Below are 16510 nucleotides of genomic sequence, written 5' to 3'. Positions count from 1 at the left end.
AGACACGAACCGGGCAGAAAGAGGAGATGATGACCTACCTGAAGTGACTATACGTGGTATTATAGTCGCTCGTCGACGATTATGGTATCTTTTGAGGTGATGTCGACGCTTACCGCTGTGTCGACGTCGTCAGGCACTGGGGAAAGAGCGCTACTCACTAGCCCAGATGCGGAACTAGCGCAGCCTGCAAACATTCGGACCTTCCACGTACGCGAACACCTATTGTCTGCTACGCATCGCTCGGTGATAAATCTTGCGCCATGTGCATCCAAGACAATCCCGTGCTGCCCTCACATGATATATTGAAGAACGGGAATCATTCTCGACGTCCAGCCCTGCCTCCTTGCTAGTACAGCACCTGCGGCGTCCATCTAGTTTGTTCTGAACCCTCGCTTGGCATGCCGGTGTAAATGCACGCTTTCTCCATTCTTACCATTGCTATCTTCGTCGCTGGGTATTCGACTGCTCGTTGGGACCTTGTCACTCGCGTCTACGAGCTAGCGATATTCGCCTGGGACCACGGTGTTGTGACGAGAACTGCAAAGGGGTTCGCCTTCTTGTCGCTGCTGTTCTTCCTCTTCATACTGCCGATTGTGCGCCTCGCGACACAGGAAACGGATCTGGTTAGTAAGCTTGACGTGGGTACTAGTTGATCCAATTGACTGAGTTTTGCAGCATCCAAGGCTCGCAGGTACAGGCATCTCTGCGCGCGAGCAGCTCAAACGTCGCGGTTCGTTTTAGCGGGGTAGCAGGATGAGGACATGGTCACACACAATGGGTTGATGCGCGTATTCTGGCCGTCAGATGCTCCAAGAGATTCTGTGCCCGGTGTTTTGGTCGGATTCAGAAACTCCCATTCCGACGTCTTCGTTGTGGCTATACTACAAGAGGTGGAGCTGCGACAAGTCGAAAATGCACTGCTCGTAGGAACGCTACTACGGCATAGTCCGCACGACATCCAGGAGTTGCTGCAACGATGCGGGCACTCTTCCGTGTGCGCTCTGGGGTGCGTAAATCCCAAGAACCCGCTCGATCTGTCCGGCGCAGAGCCTCTCATCGTCTACACCGAACCTTCGTCCCGCTTCCCGCGCTTGCATTGCCCCAACAATGCGCTCATGACTATGCAAGTCATCGTATACGACCGGCCGCACCCGACCCGCATGCAATACCTTTCGCTTAAACCCATAACGCTCGCATTAGGAGATAAGACAAGAGTCGCCGAGTGGGATGTAGCTTTCGAAGCGTTGGAGCAGGCGGAAGAAAGGGAACGCAAGAGGAAGGCACAACTGGTAGAAAAGTTAAAGCTTCACAAAGTTGTGGCGCATCCACCCACGCAAAAGGAGCTGGCACTACCAATGCTCATCGAGCAGGTCAACTGTTCACATGAACTGAATGCGCTCCTGCAGAAAAATATTGGTCTGATTGGGAGGCGCATGAAGCGGGCTCTGAGTGTCAGTGAGCGGGTAGTCGAGTCGGCCAACGATCTTTGGGACTACACGTGGATCGTACTTCATTACGCTTTCAGGGTCTGGATATGGCCGGTAGCTGCACAGTTATTCATTCTCGGGCTTGTGACGCATCGAATAGTGGGAGAGGCTGTGATACTAGTGTTGCACTGGCGACCGGGCTCAGCCGGTTCCCCGGCTCTCAAGGACATCTCCGCGACAGCCCAGCAGATCGATATTAGACTACAACAGTCGTGCTATTGGCCCATTCAGTACCTCACCTTGCGTAGGAGGAAAGCTAATTGGGAGAGTATCACCAACAGCCACCCTGAGTATATACGGTTTTATAATAGTCTCTGGCTAGTTGCGAACGATGTGATAATGGGTATCGCTGTGGGGACATTCATCATCGAAAACGCCTCGTTCGTTGCGGCACAAGTTGACACCATATTCAGCGCGTGGTCTGTGGAAGGACTAAGGCGCATGATATCATGGCTTATGGGATGGCCAGGAGGCTTGAAGCTCAATACGGAGCTGGCTGCCTTCTTAGGCGACTTGTTTCTCTGGGTCATTGATTACTGGGCTAGTACGCTTATCTTGTCGAATTGTGCCGAATGTTGCTAACTCGATCACGTAGACTGCATATCCCTCCTGCGACCACATCTGCCCGCCCTCATCCAGGTCATCGGCTATTCAGCTTTTGCTGGGGCCACTATGCCAATCTCGATATTCTCGGACCTTGTTTCGATACTCACGCTGCACATCTACTCATTCTACGTTGCCTCGGCGCGGATTTTCCATTGGCAACTCGAGATTATCATCTCCCTATTCCACCTATTTCGCGGCAAAAAGCGCAACGTTCTCCGCAACCGAATCGACTCATGCGACTACGACTTGGATCAGCTACTACTCGGCACGATTCTCTTTACTCTGCAGTTCTTCCTATTACCGACCGTGTTTGTCTTCTACTTGACATTTGCGAGTGCGCGTATCGCTGTTATTGGGCTCAAGGCGGCATTAGAGATGGGACTTGCATGTCTCAACCACTTCCCATTATTCGCAGTCATGCTACGGCTTAAGGATCCGGGGCGATTGCCTGGAGGCATCTATTTCGAGATACAGGATACGACTGGCCTCCCGTCCGACAAGTCAGGCGTGCCAGCTTCCACGCCAACAGCCTATGTGCTGCTCAAGGTAAGATTTCTTGTGCAGACTACAATAGTTCTAAGCTCACACATTGCAGTCCGTTCCATTGTCTCTCCGCGCAATGTTTCAACCATATTTCGACCTCGGAGACCGCATACGCAAACACTACTTCTCGCCAAGTGTTTTGCTGTGTCTGGTTTCGGGTCAATTTGTTCCACCCATACACCGTCGCAATCTGTACAGCCTTCAATACAGCATGCTGCCAGCAAAGCGAGCAAGCATAGGTGAACTATGGAACAAGCTGACTGAGCGGAACGAGAGGCCATGGCATGTACCAAATGGGTATGCCACAATGCCGGTCAGGAGAGGTATCCTGAACGGTAAAAGTAGAAAAGTCACATAAAATATTTATTTCCACCTCTATTGTTCTCTCTCTGTCTCTCTGTCTCTCTCCAGGCTTCTCTCGTGTCCTTATGAACGTACAATATCCTCATCCATCTTATCACTCGTCTCCACCTACATATCTTTGTCTAGTCTTCTCTCGTGTCCTTGTGAATGTAAGACGTCCTTATCTATTTTATCACTCTTCTCTTGTTCTACCTATATACCACAATATTTACGTAAGAGAGAAGTAGAAGAAGGTAGGTAGAAGAAGGTAGGTTAGTAAGCGGACGAAGGCGGCAGTAGTATGTAAAGGCCTACCTCTTCGCCGTCTATTCTTTTCTCTCTCTACACTTTTTTGTCTGAACTTCATCCGAACCCCCCAGCAAAAAAGATTTCTACCGTAGCTGACCAACGCTCGTTCCTGTTTTCGAACCGACGCGTCCTCTGACAACAGCCCATATGACACCTACACCCTTGCTCTTTTGTTTTATTATCGCAGTTTGCTATCTACTCTAGTGTCCTTTTGGATCTTTCTGAAGATGTTTTTTCTCCTTGCGAAACCCTTTTCCGATGTGCCGGCGAGAAAGTCAGAGCCCACCCGATTACGGTAAGATGGTTGTTTGTTGATGGAAGACAATCGGCTCAACATGCTTATATACTGCTAATATTTGCGAGTGGGTGGGAACTAGATTGCGAGGTGAGAGGCGTGAGTGCGGGGTGCGCAAACAAGTGGTGAAGGCGGCGCATAGTATGGGCCGTGCGTGGGCATATGCGCTCTTTCACTGAGATGCTAAGGAAGAGATGGATCTGCAGATACAGGATTGTATAATGGATTGCAAGATAGTGGTCAAGTTCACAGCATTGGAGATGGTATGATGCAGCATGGGGTCATCTGAGCAGTCAAGAGTGGGATGGTAAGGTAAGATGCATGATTTCATTAGGTGAAGTTGGTGAGATGCAAATCTTGTTGTTTGGCCGCTCCTGCCTTTTGAGGTATTTGCACACTTGAATTGCAGCTGTAACTGTGGCACGGTGAGTGAATAGTTTAGATTGCCCAGTGTTTGTTATTGCCCGCCTATCTACCACACTTGCACATTGCGGGCGTTGACCGTATCCGTGCAGCTAGGCAATTACACGAACAACCCGTCCGATCGAGGTAAGAGAAATAACAACGCCTGTGGTAAACTACGTGCTCACGACGTACCTTGTTGTGGTGAGAGGATGGCACGGCAACCTGCGCAGCAACGATTCTTCTCATTATCATTCTCGTCCTCTCAGTTCTCGACATCTCCCAGCATCCTTTGCTTTACAGCACCCACAATAGTTATGGCGACCAACACGCCCAAGAAAGTTGCCGTCATGAGGTGCGTCATTTGCACCGTACCAACATGTTGCGCATATGCTGACTGAGAGACAAAAGCTACTCGCCTTCGTCCTTCCTGACTGTCCGCGTCGGCATAGAGAATCCCCAAGAGTTCCTTCTGCACGAAGCCATGGTCTGCGCTAGCTCCAAATTCTTTCGCCGTGCCATGAATGGAGACTGGGCAGAAAAGGCGCAACGGCTCGTCAAGCTACCCGAAGACGACCAAAAAATCTTCGCCCTCTACGTCAACATTGTTTGCACAAATGAGATCATCATCGGCTCGGCATTCGATCAGGATTACCCCAATCACCAATACCGCATCTTTTCTCTCGTCAAGCTCTACGTCTTCGCAGAGAAGGTGCAGGATAAAGAAGCCAAGAACAAGACGATCGAAACTCTTCTGCACTGCATCACGAAGCATTCGCCGGTCTTTGCGGTGGACAAGGATGTCAAGGGATTCCTTCCGAATGCTGTCGCTGTTCAGTTGATGTACGAAAACTCTTTGGAAGGCAGCTGCGGACGGCGTCTCATGGCGGATCTTTGGTGCGATGCCAGAACGGACATTCTGAACGAGTCGGAGGGCATTTGCAAGGATTTCTTCGTCGATCTAATTCGTACATTTCATAAACAACATCCGTCAGTGAAGAAAAACGTCGCCCTCACCTCAAGCATAAAGGAATATCTGGAGGTCTGATAGCTAGGATAAAGACTACCAGTCTTGACAGATATGGTGTGGGTGGCTTGAAGTCATGGAACGCCGACGATGATCGAAGCATTGCGCGCTCAGAGACGTCGAGCACCCTTTGTGCTGCCCAGTTCAATCATCATGCCCCAAACATCTGGATGGCGAGATTTGTAAAGCAAGAATAATGGGGCCATGATTTTCTCTCTAGGATATACACAAGCTCACAGCCAAAAGCACCAACATTTCCCGTTTCAAAATATGTGAATTGACTATAGCGACGACATAATTCGAGTTTGCACACTCAGCCACCCAGTCACGACTTGGCACACTTACGCTTCATGTGAATAATGACAAATTTCTACTAGATAATTAGGTATATTCTGGTAGTCTTATGTATATTAGGGTGATGTACGATGTATTACATCACATCTGCTATACGTTAGCATGAACGTCACCTATCTAGACAACACACACTGCACGAACAACCCATGGATCAAACACGAATACTATTCCACCGAAAACAGCATCTATTACGCCAAATCCGTCTCCCCCTACACTACTTACCTAAATTCATACATCATTCATAACCATCAGCAATCTGCACCATTTCCTCTCTCTTTCTCGCTCAAACAGATATAACAACGTAGTCCCCAGATTTCCCCACCTAAACCACCAGAGCGGAGAGAAGGAAGAAAGAAAAGGCTTTTTCTCAATCAACACAAAAGCCACTCCACCGACGCAACCATCCCATTCATGCTAGTCCGAAAATAAAATATAGAAAACATCAGATTACCACCCACCACCCAGAAAAGCGAAGGAACAAGAAATAATGTGGATGACGCCACAAGTCCCGAAGGAATGGGAAAAAGAAAGGTCATTAGGACGGGCCTAGGCCTCGCTCCATATACGTAGATGACGCCTAGAACCTCCACGAAAAAAAATAACGCCAGATGAATCATGTTGCTGTTGTGCTGTAGTATGACGTGCGGTGCTAGATTTCCGTGTGCTGTATGCGTTGTATGGATCGAGGTTTAAAAGTCCTCGGGCGGTTGCGGCCAATTCGCGGGTTTCGGCGTTGTACTCTGTGGTTCATCGGCGCGGGGACGACGACCCCAGACGACGTATCTGTGGACATGGTTAATTCTGGTCATATGTTGGAGCTGAGCAAACTTACACCTTGTAATACGCATGTACGCTCTTATCCCCGATAGCAGTGCGTAGATGTGCGAGGTAAACCTCGACTTCAGCGGGCGACCAACCGAGCGCGGTGACAAAGTACTCGATAGTCCAAGCGTGCACGCCAGCGCACATGTTCCAATAGAACCATTTGCCCAGCACCTTCATGCGCTCGTCTCTAGGCCACGAATTGACGGGTATAGCAAAGATCTCCTCGTGTACGTCTACGAAGCCGGCCTGTTCGTACCATCTCTTCAGTTTGTTTGCGATGCGTAGTGGGCGGCCGAGGCGCATGGCGGCTGCGTCTTCGTTTTCGGTCCATTCGAGCAGCGGGTAGTCTGGGGGCATAGTGCCGTCATCGCAGTAGACTTTTGAGTAGATTTCCTGCGATTCCATCCACCCGCCTGGGTTTAGGTTGTTGTAGCTCTTTTGTATGATTTCGCGGAAGTCGTTGAAGATGCCGAGGGACATGCGTGTATGGATGTAGTCATAGGGCTGCGTGCAGCGCCACCATTCGGGACGGGTGATGTCGTCCATGAAGAAGTCGACATTGTCGCAGGAGCTGGGGTGTTTTAGTATGGGTTCTTGAAGGGTGTGGTGTGGAATGCGCGCGTTACATTTTCGGTTGGATGGGAGATAGATCTATGCCTTCAACCTATTCTATGGTTAGATGAGTGATGGAAAGAGAGGTTTGGTAGTCGCACCCTGCATTTTGGAAACTCGTTTGCTAGCAATTGTCAGCCCGTGTTTTTCTTGTACATGCTCGCTAGACGTACCCATCTCGAAGCACCACTTGCCGGTGCCGCAGCCAATGTCCAGCATTCTCTTTGGCCGTTTCTGCTTGAGCGGCGCCAAGTAGTTCCTCTGGTGAAATAGTGCAGTAAGAATTACATGCTGCATGTCCAACCGTTCTATCTCGGGCTGGTATGCGAGTCAGTGGCGGTCCGATTAAATGGCAAAGAATAGCAAAGAAATGCTTACCGCGTCGTTTGGGAAAGGGTAGGCTAATATGGATCAGCTGTGGTCGTGTGGAGAGATAAGGGTAATTGCTTACCGCCGGCCTGGTAGCCATGGTATGTCCTGCCATACTTCTTTACATAGTCGAAAATACTTGGCGTGAGGCTTTGAATCTCGCTGGGACGTGTGAGCGCAGGGTGATTACAACAAGGGATAAGGGATAGCTTACGAGTCTTCCAGATAGTCGTCCGAGTGAGGGTCCGACTACAGAGTGAATTAGTTTGGTATGCCAATTGGGGCCGAGGCGGGGAAGGGATTGCGGCCTACATCAGCTTCGATGGTGGAATGGGTAATATCAGTGAGGTCAGTGGCACTGGACAGCGGTCGCAGCTTGTCCTTGCGCACACGGTCCGATGCAGAGGCAGTCATGCTGTCTTTGATACAGAGCGCGCTATCAGACTCTCTCCGAGTCGTGTCGAGGAGGAGGCGAAACCCAGCGGAATGGCATGTCGTTCCCAGGGCCAGGGTCTTGGGGGCCGTCACGCCGACGAGCGAAACGGGGACGGGATCAGCCTGCGCTAAGCGTGGGCCAGCGAACCCCGCAATCCCCTGCACCGACACCGCCTGTCCGCCAGCTGGAGGATAAGACCCACAACCACGACATGGCGGACATGTGTATCGAATAGAACAAGACATATTGCGCCTTGTGTCACCATTACCAACGAGCTGGCTTTGACACCCGTCGCCCTCTCCGAGAGTCTGGATAGACAGCCAACCGCCGCCCCGGATGCCACTCTCTCGACACGCCTTCCATGTACCAAGACGAGATAATCACTGACTAGCTCTCTGTACCACTCCAGTATACCGGTCTTGGATTTCCGACCAGGCTTGCGGGAGGGAGCATGATTTGCATTCATGTCGCTTTGAGGCACAGCCGGGCACATCTAGCGCTGCAGGAAGAATATTCAGTGTGGCGCTTCTAGGCCACTGGAAGCCAGCTTGTGCAGTAGCCCCTTACATTAACTTGATTTTTGTCATCGTAATCACGGCGTAGGTGTGCAGCGTTGCGGCGCCTTCGGTGACTTGGCTGCGTGGACTACATGGCAAATCCGAAGGATAGCTTCCGTCGGGCGTATTGACCACTGTACCGGATTCTCATCTCATTCCGACCGTCCTGGCGGGTTCGCTTTCAAGGAGAGCTGATAGAGTCACATTTCACGCTGGGTTTTGATCAGAGGACGGAGAAAATTGAAATGACATAGCATTTGATTTGTCAAGCATCCACAGTCGGGTGCACTGAAGAGTACTCATCGCATGTGCTGGGCAAGCCGTATTACATCGGCTACCTCCCACCATCTCTCCGGAACATCAAGGCCGGGTCTACACTTAGCCTGTATACATCCTTGCTGCCGAAAAGCTACCATTCTTGCAGAAACTCTTCCGATCTCCAAAGTCCAGGCCCAGCAAAGGAACTAACGCGATTTCCCATATCGTCATGCTCTTGGCGGCAATCCCCATAACAAGTACAATTTGGCCTTACTTAAACCACATGGCTTCCGCACGCCTGTCGTTTTCAGTTTGGGTCTTGTGCCCCAGAGAACTCGGTTTGTACGATGTTGGTATGAACTGAGAAGGACTTGGAGCATCTGGGTTGGGAAACAGGGTCTCAACCAACACCTGGGTGCGTGTATCCCAAAGTTGCAAAAGGATGACTGGGTCGATTTCGAAGACATAAGAACCCACGGGCTCTTGCTGGTAATCGCAGATAGCGCTCACCAAATCTTCAAGCGGGAGATCGAAGAAAAGTTGCACGTGTCTTAGAAGTGGAGTTTTGTGTCGTAGAATGTAATACAGGCTGAACATGAACGCCCAGGGGCCACTCTGTTCATCTGACCATATCCGTAATACTTCCAAATTGGGGGGTACATGCCTGGCGGCACCAACACAAATTGCTGGAAGATACTGGCAAGGGAGTTCCAAGACCTTAAGATTACCGAGTTTTTCATAGAAGATGCTCCAGGCACAAGGACTCAGTCTCGTTCCATCTAGAATCCCACTAAGCGTCTCCAGCCTGTCATGGAACATCATGCTGGGACGATCCAGGGTGGAATGCGCCGTGGTCTCGTCGCATAGCCATCGCTGAATGGCATCACAGGAGCCGATAGAATGCTTAATGAACATGTGTTTTACATGAGGAAGGCATGCAAGCACTGTCGTAGGCGATATCGGAGCTGACGATTTGATATCATTGTCGAAAACCTCCAGTAGTTCGTGGGCCTTTGCCCCAGTCCAGAAAGTGTTGACTAACTTGCGATATGCAGAGCGAGTGGCGGGTAACTGAGTCTCAATAACTTCACAACTTGGGTCCCATGTGACGCTTGTTATCGAACTAGCCAATGCGGGCTTTTGCGAAAGCAACTGAATGTATGTGGACATGCCGTGCTGGGCGATGACCGCATTCTTCACTAGCGCCTCGCGTACAACACCACGGAATTGCTGGTGGGCGAGCGCTAGATTGCGAAGTTCTTCACTGGTGTCTTTGCCAGTTATGTGTTGCGTTACTTGGAGTAAGACTTCGTCGGGTAGGTGAAGGATACTAGCTGGTGTAGCCATGGCGGTTGCTCGTGTCGTGGCAGTGGAAAGTGGTTGTTCATGGACTAACGATGGAGTGGGAGGGCTCCTTCCAAGGTTATATACTAGGGGTCATACGCTAGTGGAGGAACACAGTGCCCAAGAGGGTTCCAACCAGCAAAAGTAAGTGACTTGCACTTTCACCTGCCTTCCTTTCGCTGCTGAGAGGGGCCTGCACTTCAGAATAACGTTTTGGTGATTTCACTGCTTTTACTTCGGCGAGCATCATTAGTATTCAAGTCACCAGTCTCGAGACTAAGTGTCTTCGAGTCAGTCAGTAAGAAATGCAAGACGTACGAAGACTTGGTAGAAGAAAGAAAATGTAATTTCACATTGGCCAAGACGGTCGTCCCACCTGTGCCCCGCTGCTAATATACAGGTACTCGTACCAAAGAAGCTTTTGATAGCATGATTTACCGACCCTTCTTGACCCAGCCCTCTAAGTTTTCCCTGGTGTCGGCAAGCTTGCCCTCGACCATGCCGACAGTACCTTGTGCGTGTGCCTTTCCAGTCTCGATGAATTGCGAGATCCTGTTCTTCATCCGCAGGTGAGTATCGGCAACCACAGGGTACCGCTCCTCGTAAGTCCAGATGAGGTCTCCGACATTTTTGCTGGTAATTGGCAGAACAATGTTTGCAGCGGTAATACCTACAGCAACAGGCACGGATGCGCGGAGGAAAATGTTGCGGTTGCGCGTAACGATGGAGCCAGCCATGGCGGAGACGAGCACGTAGAGAGCGCCCGGGAGGATCTTCTCGCCAGACTCCCTAGGTGGGGCTAATGAGCGAATAGTGCTTGTGAAGGAGTGCTCAAGGCGGAGGGTCTCAGTAAGGGCGTTATCAACCGCCTTCTCGCCGCGCACAGCTTGATTGTAGAGGGCCATGCGCGCACGGCCAATCTGGACAGCGAGACGATCGGTGGGAGTTGGTCGGTAGGTCGTCTCTGGTATGGCGGGCGATTTTGACGGTTCGGTAAGGGATGGAGAGGTAGGAGCAGTGGTATCAATTGGCATTTCATCGTAGATGGGTTTGCGGTTCTTTGGAGAAGTTAGTATATCGACTCCTCGGTATATTGGGGGCGCCCAGAATGAGTTCCAGGGGCGTTTTCTCGATATGACATACCCAGCGGTCATCTGGTCGCTCTTCTGCGTCTACAGTGCGTGGTGCCGAGACTGCTAGGGCGGAGAGGACGGCCATGGTAGGGGCGATAGCGCGCTGTATGCCATTAGCTGAATATCCTCATCATCTTCGCGACTGTACTCGCCTGCCGTAGCAGCGGTCTGAAGGCCATGTCGAGCGTGGGGCAGGCGCAATGGATGGGGACTGACGCTGTTGAGCCTTCTGATGTTGAGTTCAGAAGATGCGGAACGGCCGTGCGAGGCCGCCCTCGGCTTAGCCACTATGACATCGTTTGTCCTGTCTTGCAGCCAGGCCTCACTCGTGCAACGCAATATGCTCAAGCGACTTGCGCGCACGAGGCAATCATCCTGGATCTGCCAACGATGTCTGCAGCAATCCCAGCGTCCACGACGCTTCAACAGCACTTTTGCTGCCACTGCCACAGCACGCGACACTGTGCTACCGAATAATGCCCTGTACGGCCTGTCAACCAGCGGGAAGACAGATGACGACGCCCTCCGCAAAGTTTTTGACAATGCCTCCTTTTGGGACGACTTCAAGCGCGCATCGCAAAAGGGACGGCCCGCGGGGATTATAGGGAACAAACACCTTACTCATCCGGAGGGCTTCGTCGATTTCGTCACAGTAACGATAAAGCGATGCAATGCCGTGGTGCAAAAGGTGTCGGCAGCGCAGTCGATAGACGACTTCAAAAACATGGTCAAGGACCTGGACAAGCTTAGCGATTTACTTTGTCGCGTAATAGACCTGGCCGATTTCGTAAGAGGCACGCATCCAGATCGCAAGTTCCAGATCATGGCAGTCAAGGCCTACCATACCGTATTCCAGTACATGAATGAGTTGAACACTACTCCTGTGCTACACGACCAACTCAAAAAGGCATCAGAGACACCGGAAGTATACGAGGCCTGGAGCGAGGAGGAGCGCATCGTTGCGAGAATATTGATAGAAGACTTTTCACGATTTGGCATAGGTCTAGACGACAAGACGCGACAACGGCTGGTCGACTTGAGCGGCGAGATTGCAGAAGTTGGCAACCAGTTTGTTGAAGGCATGGCGCCAGAAATACTGGAGCTCAAGTTCAAATCCACAAAGTTGAAAGGCTTGGATCCCAAATTAGCAAAGGCGCTGACGAGATGGGGGGAGACTACCATCTCGACCATGCATCACGAGTCGCAGGCCGTGCTGCGGTTTGTGGAAAACCCAGAAGTACGGAGAGAGACATATCAAGCTGTCCGAACAGCTAGTAAACCAAGCATCGCGCGACTGGAGAAGATGCTGAAGCTACGCGCAGAGCTAGCCCAAACATCAGGTTACGAGACATTCGCACACATGACGCTCGAGAACAAAATGGCTAGAACTCCAGAAGCCGTCAACACGTTTCTGAAAGCGCTATACGAAGATAGTCGACCCGCTGTTCTTGCCGATTTAAACGAGTTGATGGAACTGAAAAAAGGGGATGCTCATCAATCAAACTTCCCGGACCGCATCAACGCCTGGGATAAATTTTATTATACACAGAAGATGCTTGCAACCATGGAGGGTCATTACAAGCAACGCACACCGGATTCGCTATCTGCCTACTTCTCCGTCGGCACTGTCCTGCAAGGCATATCGCGATTATTCGATCGTCTCTACGGTGTCCGATTCGTACCAAAAGAAACACAGCCTGGTGAGGTATGGGACGGTGGCGTGCGCAGACTTGATGTCATCTCTGATACTGAAGGTCATATTGCGGTGTTATACTGCGACTTGTACTCGCGGCCAGGGAAGACTCCTAATCCCGCACACTTTACCCTCCGGTGTAGTCGCGAGATCTTGCCCTCGGAAGTCGAGGAGATGGCACACATGCAACATAATTTCTCTTCGCCCATTGAGGCTGCAACCGATGGAATGCCAGTGGCATGGAATGCAGAGCGAAACAGCTACTTCCAATTGCCTACTATAGCGCTGATTTGTGACTTTAGCAAAGCGCATTCACCGCGGCCAACGTTACTCAACATTCACGATGTGCGCACCCTTTTCCACGAGATGGGACATGCGCTGCATTCTATACTTGGCCGTACAGCCCTACAAAATGTGTCTGGTACACGCTGTGCAACTGATATCGCCGAGCTCCCATCAGTACTCATGGAGCACTTTGCATTCTGTCCACATGTTCTAGGCTTGTATGCACGCCACTGGGAAACCGATGCGCCAGTTCCGACTGCTGCTCTTGAATCACGACTCGCAATCGACAACAGGAACCAGTACGCTGAGCTTGAGAGCCAGATCCTTCTCTGCATGTTAGACCAGGTCTACCACTCCCCCATTGCCGCGGACCCAAACTTCAACTCGACAAAGGTCTATCATGATGTATACAGCAAGTACGCATCTGTCCCTGAGCCCGCAGGTACAGCATGGCAAGGTTTCTTCGGTCACTTGTTTGGATATGGTGCTACCTACTATTCCTACCTTTTTGATCGTGCGCTGGCAGCCAAGATCTGGAAAGACGTCTTCCAGCACAACGGTCAACAGGGCAGTCTGGATAGAGAAAACGGCGAGCTGTACAAGAACGAGGTGCTCAAATGGGGTGGAGGAAGGGATGGCTGGCAATGTCTGGCTGGCGTTCTGAAAGACGAGAAGCTTGCACAAGGTGGAGAAGAGGCAATGCAAGAAGTCGGTAAATGGGGTATCAAAGAGGTAGGTAGGTAGTGGTGGTGTTGCGTTGTTGGAAAGCCTTGTATCCATAGAAGCAAGCATTGCTTACAGATCCGTTTGTTACGCACACATGTATAATGTAGTCATGAATAAGAGAAGTATACAAAAGTGTTCGGCAATCGATTGAGAATTTAAACATGGACTTGTGTTCAGAACAATGCAACCAAAGGGAGTCTTTGTGGAGACAGATATTATGTGCAACGCTCATGAGTTCCTGTGTGGGGACGTGGAGACGGGCTGGAGTTGCGCGGTAAAGGACGCTAACCCGTTTGGGATGTCGCGCCTATCGATAAAGATTTTGGAAGATCGCAAAACTTTTGGGAAGAACGCGCCCCATCCAGATACAACAATCAATATGTCAAAAGAAAAGAGCAGCGTACCGAAAGTGGGACAGATGGATGGGCAAAACTTAGAGTTGAAAAAAGGCAAAAAGAGGAAAAGAGCTCAGCCGGCAAATGATGGCTGGAGCGGTAAGAAGGGAGCCGGGCAGCTGACCAAGTTCGACAACTCTGATGATGAGACTCCCAAGCCTGTTCCAGAACGAGAAACGCAGAGTGAACTGCCAAAGGAACCGGAAAATGTCTCTGAACCCTCAGCTGAACGGCCGGAAAAGTCATCTAAGCGCAAGAAACCAGAAGTAGCACCAGAATCTGCAAAACCCAACACGAAGTCCGACCAAAAGGCTAAACCGAGGAGCAAGCAGTCTGAGAAACCTCGAAACTCTCAGCAAAATGTCATGGTACCACCTCATCTACTCAAGAAGCGGGATGAGTTGCGACTAGTCCGCAAAACACTTCCGATTTGGCCACAGGCGGACGCCATCAGAGCAGCGCTGCAAAGAAACAATGTACTCGTTCTCACCGGAGAAACTGGTTCCGGAAAATCGACACAAGTGCCCCAGTTCTTGGTAAATGAGTCCTGGTGTACTGGGTGCATAGCCATCACCCAACCTCGAAGAGTAGCAGCGATTTCCCTAGCACGGCGTGTTGCGGATGAAATGGGCAGCTTGATCGGCGATAAAGGACCCGCGGCCAGAGTTGGTTACAGCGTCCGTTTCGATAATGCAGCTGGGAAGCATACCAAAGTCAAGTTTTTGACGGAGGGTATGCTGCTCCAGGAGATGCTTAGAGACCCCAACATGTCGCAGTACAGTGCGGTGGTTGTGGACGAGGTTCACGAACGCAGTGTGAACGTCGATTTGATTCTTGGATTTTTGCGAAATTTGTTGGCCGATAGAGAAAGTCTCAAGACGAGAAAGCATCCGCTCAAGGTTGTGGTGATGAGTGCTACGGCCGATGTCGAGAGCCTTGTCAAGTTCTTTGGAGATAGCCAGACGACACCAAATCCGGAGCAAGCAATTGAGAAGCCAAGTAAAAAAGATGCGAGCAGGTCGGATACAGGAAAAGTGTCAACTTGCTATGTTGAGGGACGACAATATCCAGTCAAGACGATATATCTGCCACAACCAACACAAGACTGGGTCGAATCAGCCTTGAAGCTCGTGTTCCAGATACACTACAAAGAGCCGCTACCTGGAGACATCCTCGTGTTTCTCACAGGTCAGGATACCATTGAGGGTCTTGAGAAGCTCATCAATGACTATGCTGAAGGCATGGACGAGGAGGTTCCCAAACTCATCGCTCTTCCACTTTTCGCAGCCCTCCCACAGCAAGCACAACAGCGCATCTTTCACCCAACACCCTTCCGAACGCGACGAGTCATCCTCGCGACAAACATCGCAGAAACGTCCGTCACCGTCCCCGGTGTCCGCTTCGTGATCGACTGCGGAAAATCCAAAATCAAGCAATTCCGCAACCGCCTGGGTCTCGAATCACTCCTTGTAAAACCAATCTCAAAATCCGCAGCCATTCAACGCAAAGGCCGCGCCGGTCGAGAAGCCCCAGGTCAATGCTACCGCCTCTACACGGAAGAAGGCTACAACTCCATGGAAGACCGCACAATCCCCGAGATCCTCCGCTGCGACCTCAGCCAAGCCATCCTAACCATGAAAGCCCGCGGCATCCACGACGTCCTCGACTTCCCCTTCCTGGACCGACCCCCCCGCGAAGCGCTCGAAAAAGCGCTCCTCCAACTCCTCCACCTGCAAGCCCTCACGGAAACCGGTGCCATTAGCCCCACCGGTCTGGCCATTGCAAAATTCCCCCTCACACCCACCCTCGGCCGCGTCCTCGTCGAAGCTGCCAAACCAGAACGCGACTGCCTCCTCGACATCATCGACGTCATCGCCGCGCTCAGCGTGGAAAACGTCTTCCTGAACCTCGTGTCTGAAGAGCGCAAGGAAGAGGCTGAGGAGGCGCGGCGAGACCTTTTCCGTCGCGAAGGTGATCATATAACACTCCTCGTTACCGTCCAGCGCTTCGCCGTAGAGGAGAAATCGTTGCGGAAAGCTTGGTGCGAGAAACATTTTGTCTCGCACCGCGCTATGGATAATGTGATGAAAATTCGTACCCAACTCATCGAGCAGTGTAGACAGCAGAAGTTGCTGGCGGCTGATGCTACGGCTTCGGAGGGCGCGCCGGATGAGGCGAGGTGCGAGACTATCCTCAAGTGTTTGCTGAGGGGCTTTATAGGTAATACCGCGCGCTTGATGCCGGACGCGAGTTATAAGACGCTCATGGGGAATCAGACGGTGGCGATTCATCCGAGTTCGGTGTTGTTTGGTAAAAAGGTTGAGGCGGTGGTTTTTACAGAGTTTGTGTTTACTGGGAGGGCGTGGGCTAGGGGCGTTAGTGTTGTGCAGTTGGGGTGGGTGGAGGAGGTTGTTGAGGGGATTGTGTAGGTCTGAGTAATATACGCCCTGGGTAGAGAGGATGGTTTTCCTCTGTGCTAGATACGATGGATGTTGTTTTCCGTGCTTCTCAC

General features: G+C 51.2%; 8 protein-coding genes across 8 annotated transcripts; 5 read left to right on the top strand and 3 right to left on the bottom strand.

The window, feature by feature from the left end:
- Positions 1-410: 410 nt before the first annotated feature.
- Positions 411-741, top strand: PtrM4_068250 (uncharacterized protein; the record flags this gene model as incomplete). The annotated part of the gene is made up of 2 exons (XM_066105814.1): positions 411-623; positions 676-741. The coding sequence occupies 2 exons, from the start codon at positions 411-413 to the stop codon at positions 739-741; spliced, it is 279 nt and encodes a 92-aa protein (XP_065964441.1).
- A 20-nt stretch (positions 742-761) lies between these two features.
- Positions 762-2673, top strand: PtrM4_068240 (N-acetylglucosaminyl transferase component Gpi1; the record flags this gene model as incomplete). Its single annotated transcript, XM_066105813.1, has 3 exons — positions 762-2031; positions 2083-2639; positions 2668-2673. 3 exons carry the CDS (start codon positions 762-764, stop codon positions 2671-2673), a joined length of 1833 nt encoding a protein of 610 aa, XP_065964440.1.
- A 1628-nt stretch (positions 2674-4301) lies between these two features.
- On the top strand, positions 4302-5032 carry PtrM4_068230 (uncharacterized protein; the record flags this gene model as incomplete). The annotated part of the gene is made up of 2 exons (XM_001933500.2): positions 4302-4339; positions 4396-5032. The coding sequence occupies 2 exons, from the start codon at positions 4302-4304 to the stop codon at positions 5030-5032; spliced, it is 675 nt and encodes a 224-aa protein (XP_001933535.2).
- Positions 5033-6054: 1022 nt separating this feature from the next.
- PtrM4_068220 (Methyltransf-23 domain containing protein) lies at positions 6055-7585 on the bottom strand (the record flags this gene model as incomplete). Its single annotated transcript, XM_001933499.2, has 9 exons — positions 6055-6148; positions 6198-6761; positions 6817-6854; positions 6904-6926; positions 6976-7120; positions 7181-7203; positions 7254-7333; positions 7386-7420; positions 7484-7585. The coding sequence occupies 9 exons, from the start codon at positions 7583-7585 to the stop codon at positions 6055-6057; spliced, it is 1104 nt and encodes a 367-aa protein (XP_001933534.1).
- A 1107-nt stretch (positions 7586-8692) lies between these two features.
- Positions 8693-9769, bottom strand: PtrM4_068210 (uncharacterized protein; the record flags this gene model as incomplete). The annotated part of the gene is made up of 1 exon (XM_001933498.1): positions 8693-9769. The coding sequence occupies one exon, from the start codon at positions 9767-9769 to the stop codon at positions 8693-8695; it is 1077 nt and encodes a 358-aa protein (XP_001933533.1).
- Positions 9770-10200: 431 nt separating this feature from the next.
- On the bottom strand, positions 10201-10984 carry PtrM4_068200 (ApoO domain containing protein; the record flags this gene model as incomplete). Its single annotated transcript, XM_001933497.2, has 2 exons — positions 10201-10824; positions 10910-10984. 2 exons carry the CDS (start codon positions 10982-10984, stop codon positions 10201-10203), a joined length of 699 nt encoding a protein of 232 aa, XP_001933532.1.
- Positions 10985-11188: 204 nt separating this feature from the next.
- Positions 11189-13716, top strand: PtrM4_068190 (mitochondrial intermediate peptidase mitochondrial precursor; the record flags this gene model as incomplete). Its single annotated transcript, XM_066105812.1, has 2 exons — positions 11189-13609; positions 13711-13716. 2 exons carry the CDS (start codon positions 11189-11191, stop codon positions 13714-13716), a joined length of 2427 nt encoding a protein of 808 aa, XP_065964439.1.
- Positions 13717-13982: 266 nt separating this feature from the next.
- Positions 13983-16427, top strand: PtrM4_068180 (HrpA, HrpA helicase; the record flags this gene model as incomplete). Its single annotated transcript, XM_001933495.1, has 1 exon — positions 13983-16427. The coding sequence occupies one exon, from the start codon at positions 13983-13985 to the stop codon at positions 16425-16427; it is 2445 nt and encodes an 814-aa protein (XP_001933530.1).
- Between the last annotated feature and the right edge of the window lie 83 nt (positions 16428-16510).

This window comes from Pyrenophora tritici-repentis, chromosome 2 (genome assembly GCF_003171515.1).
Source record: "Pyrenophora tritici-repentis strain M4 chromosome 2, whole genome shotgun sequence".
NCBI lineage: Eukaryota > Fungi > Ascomycota > Dothideomycetes > Pleosporales > Pleosporaceae > Pyrenophora > Pyrenophora tritici-repentis.
The sequence above is the reverse complement of the archived record's forward strand: the minus strand, read 5'-3'. Positions and strand labels throughout refer to the sequence as shown.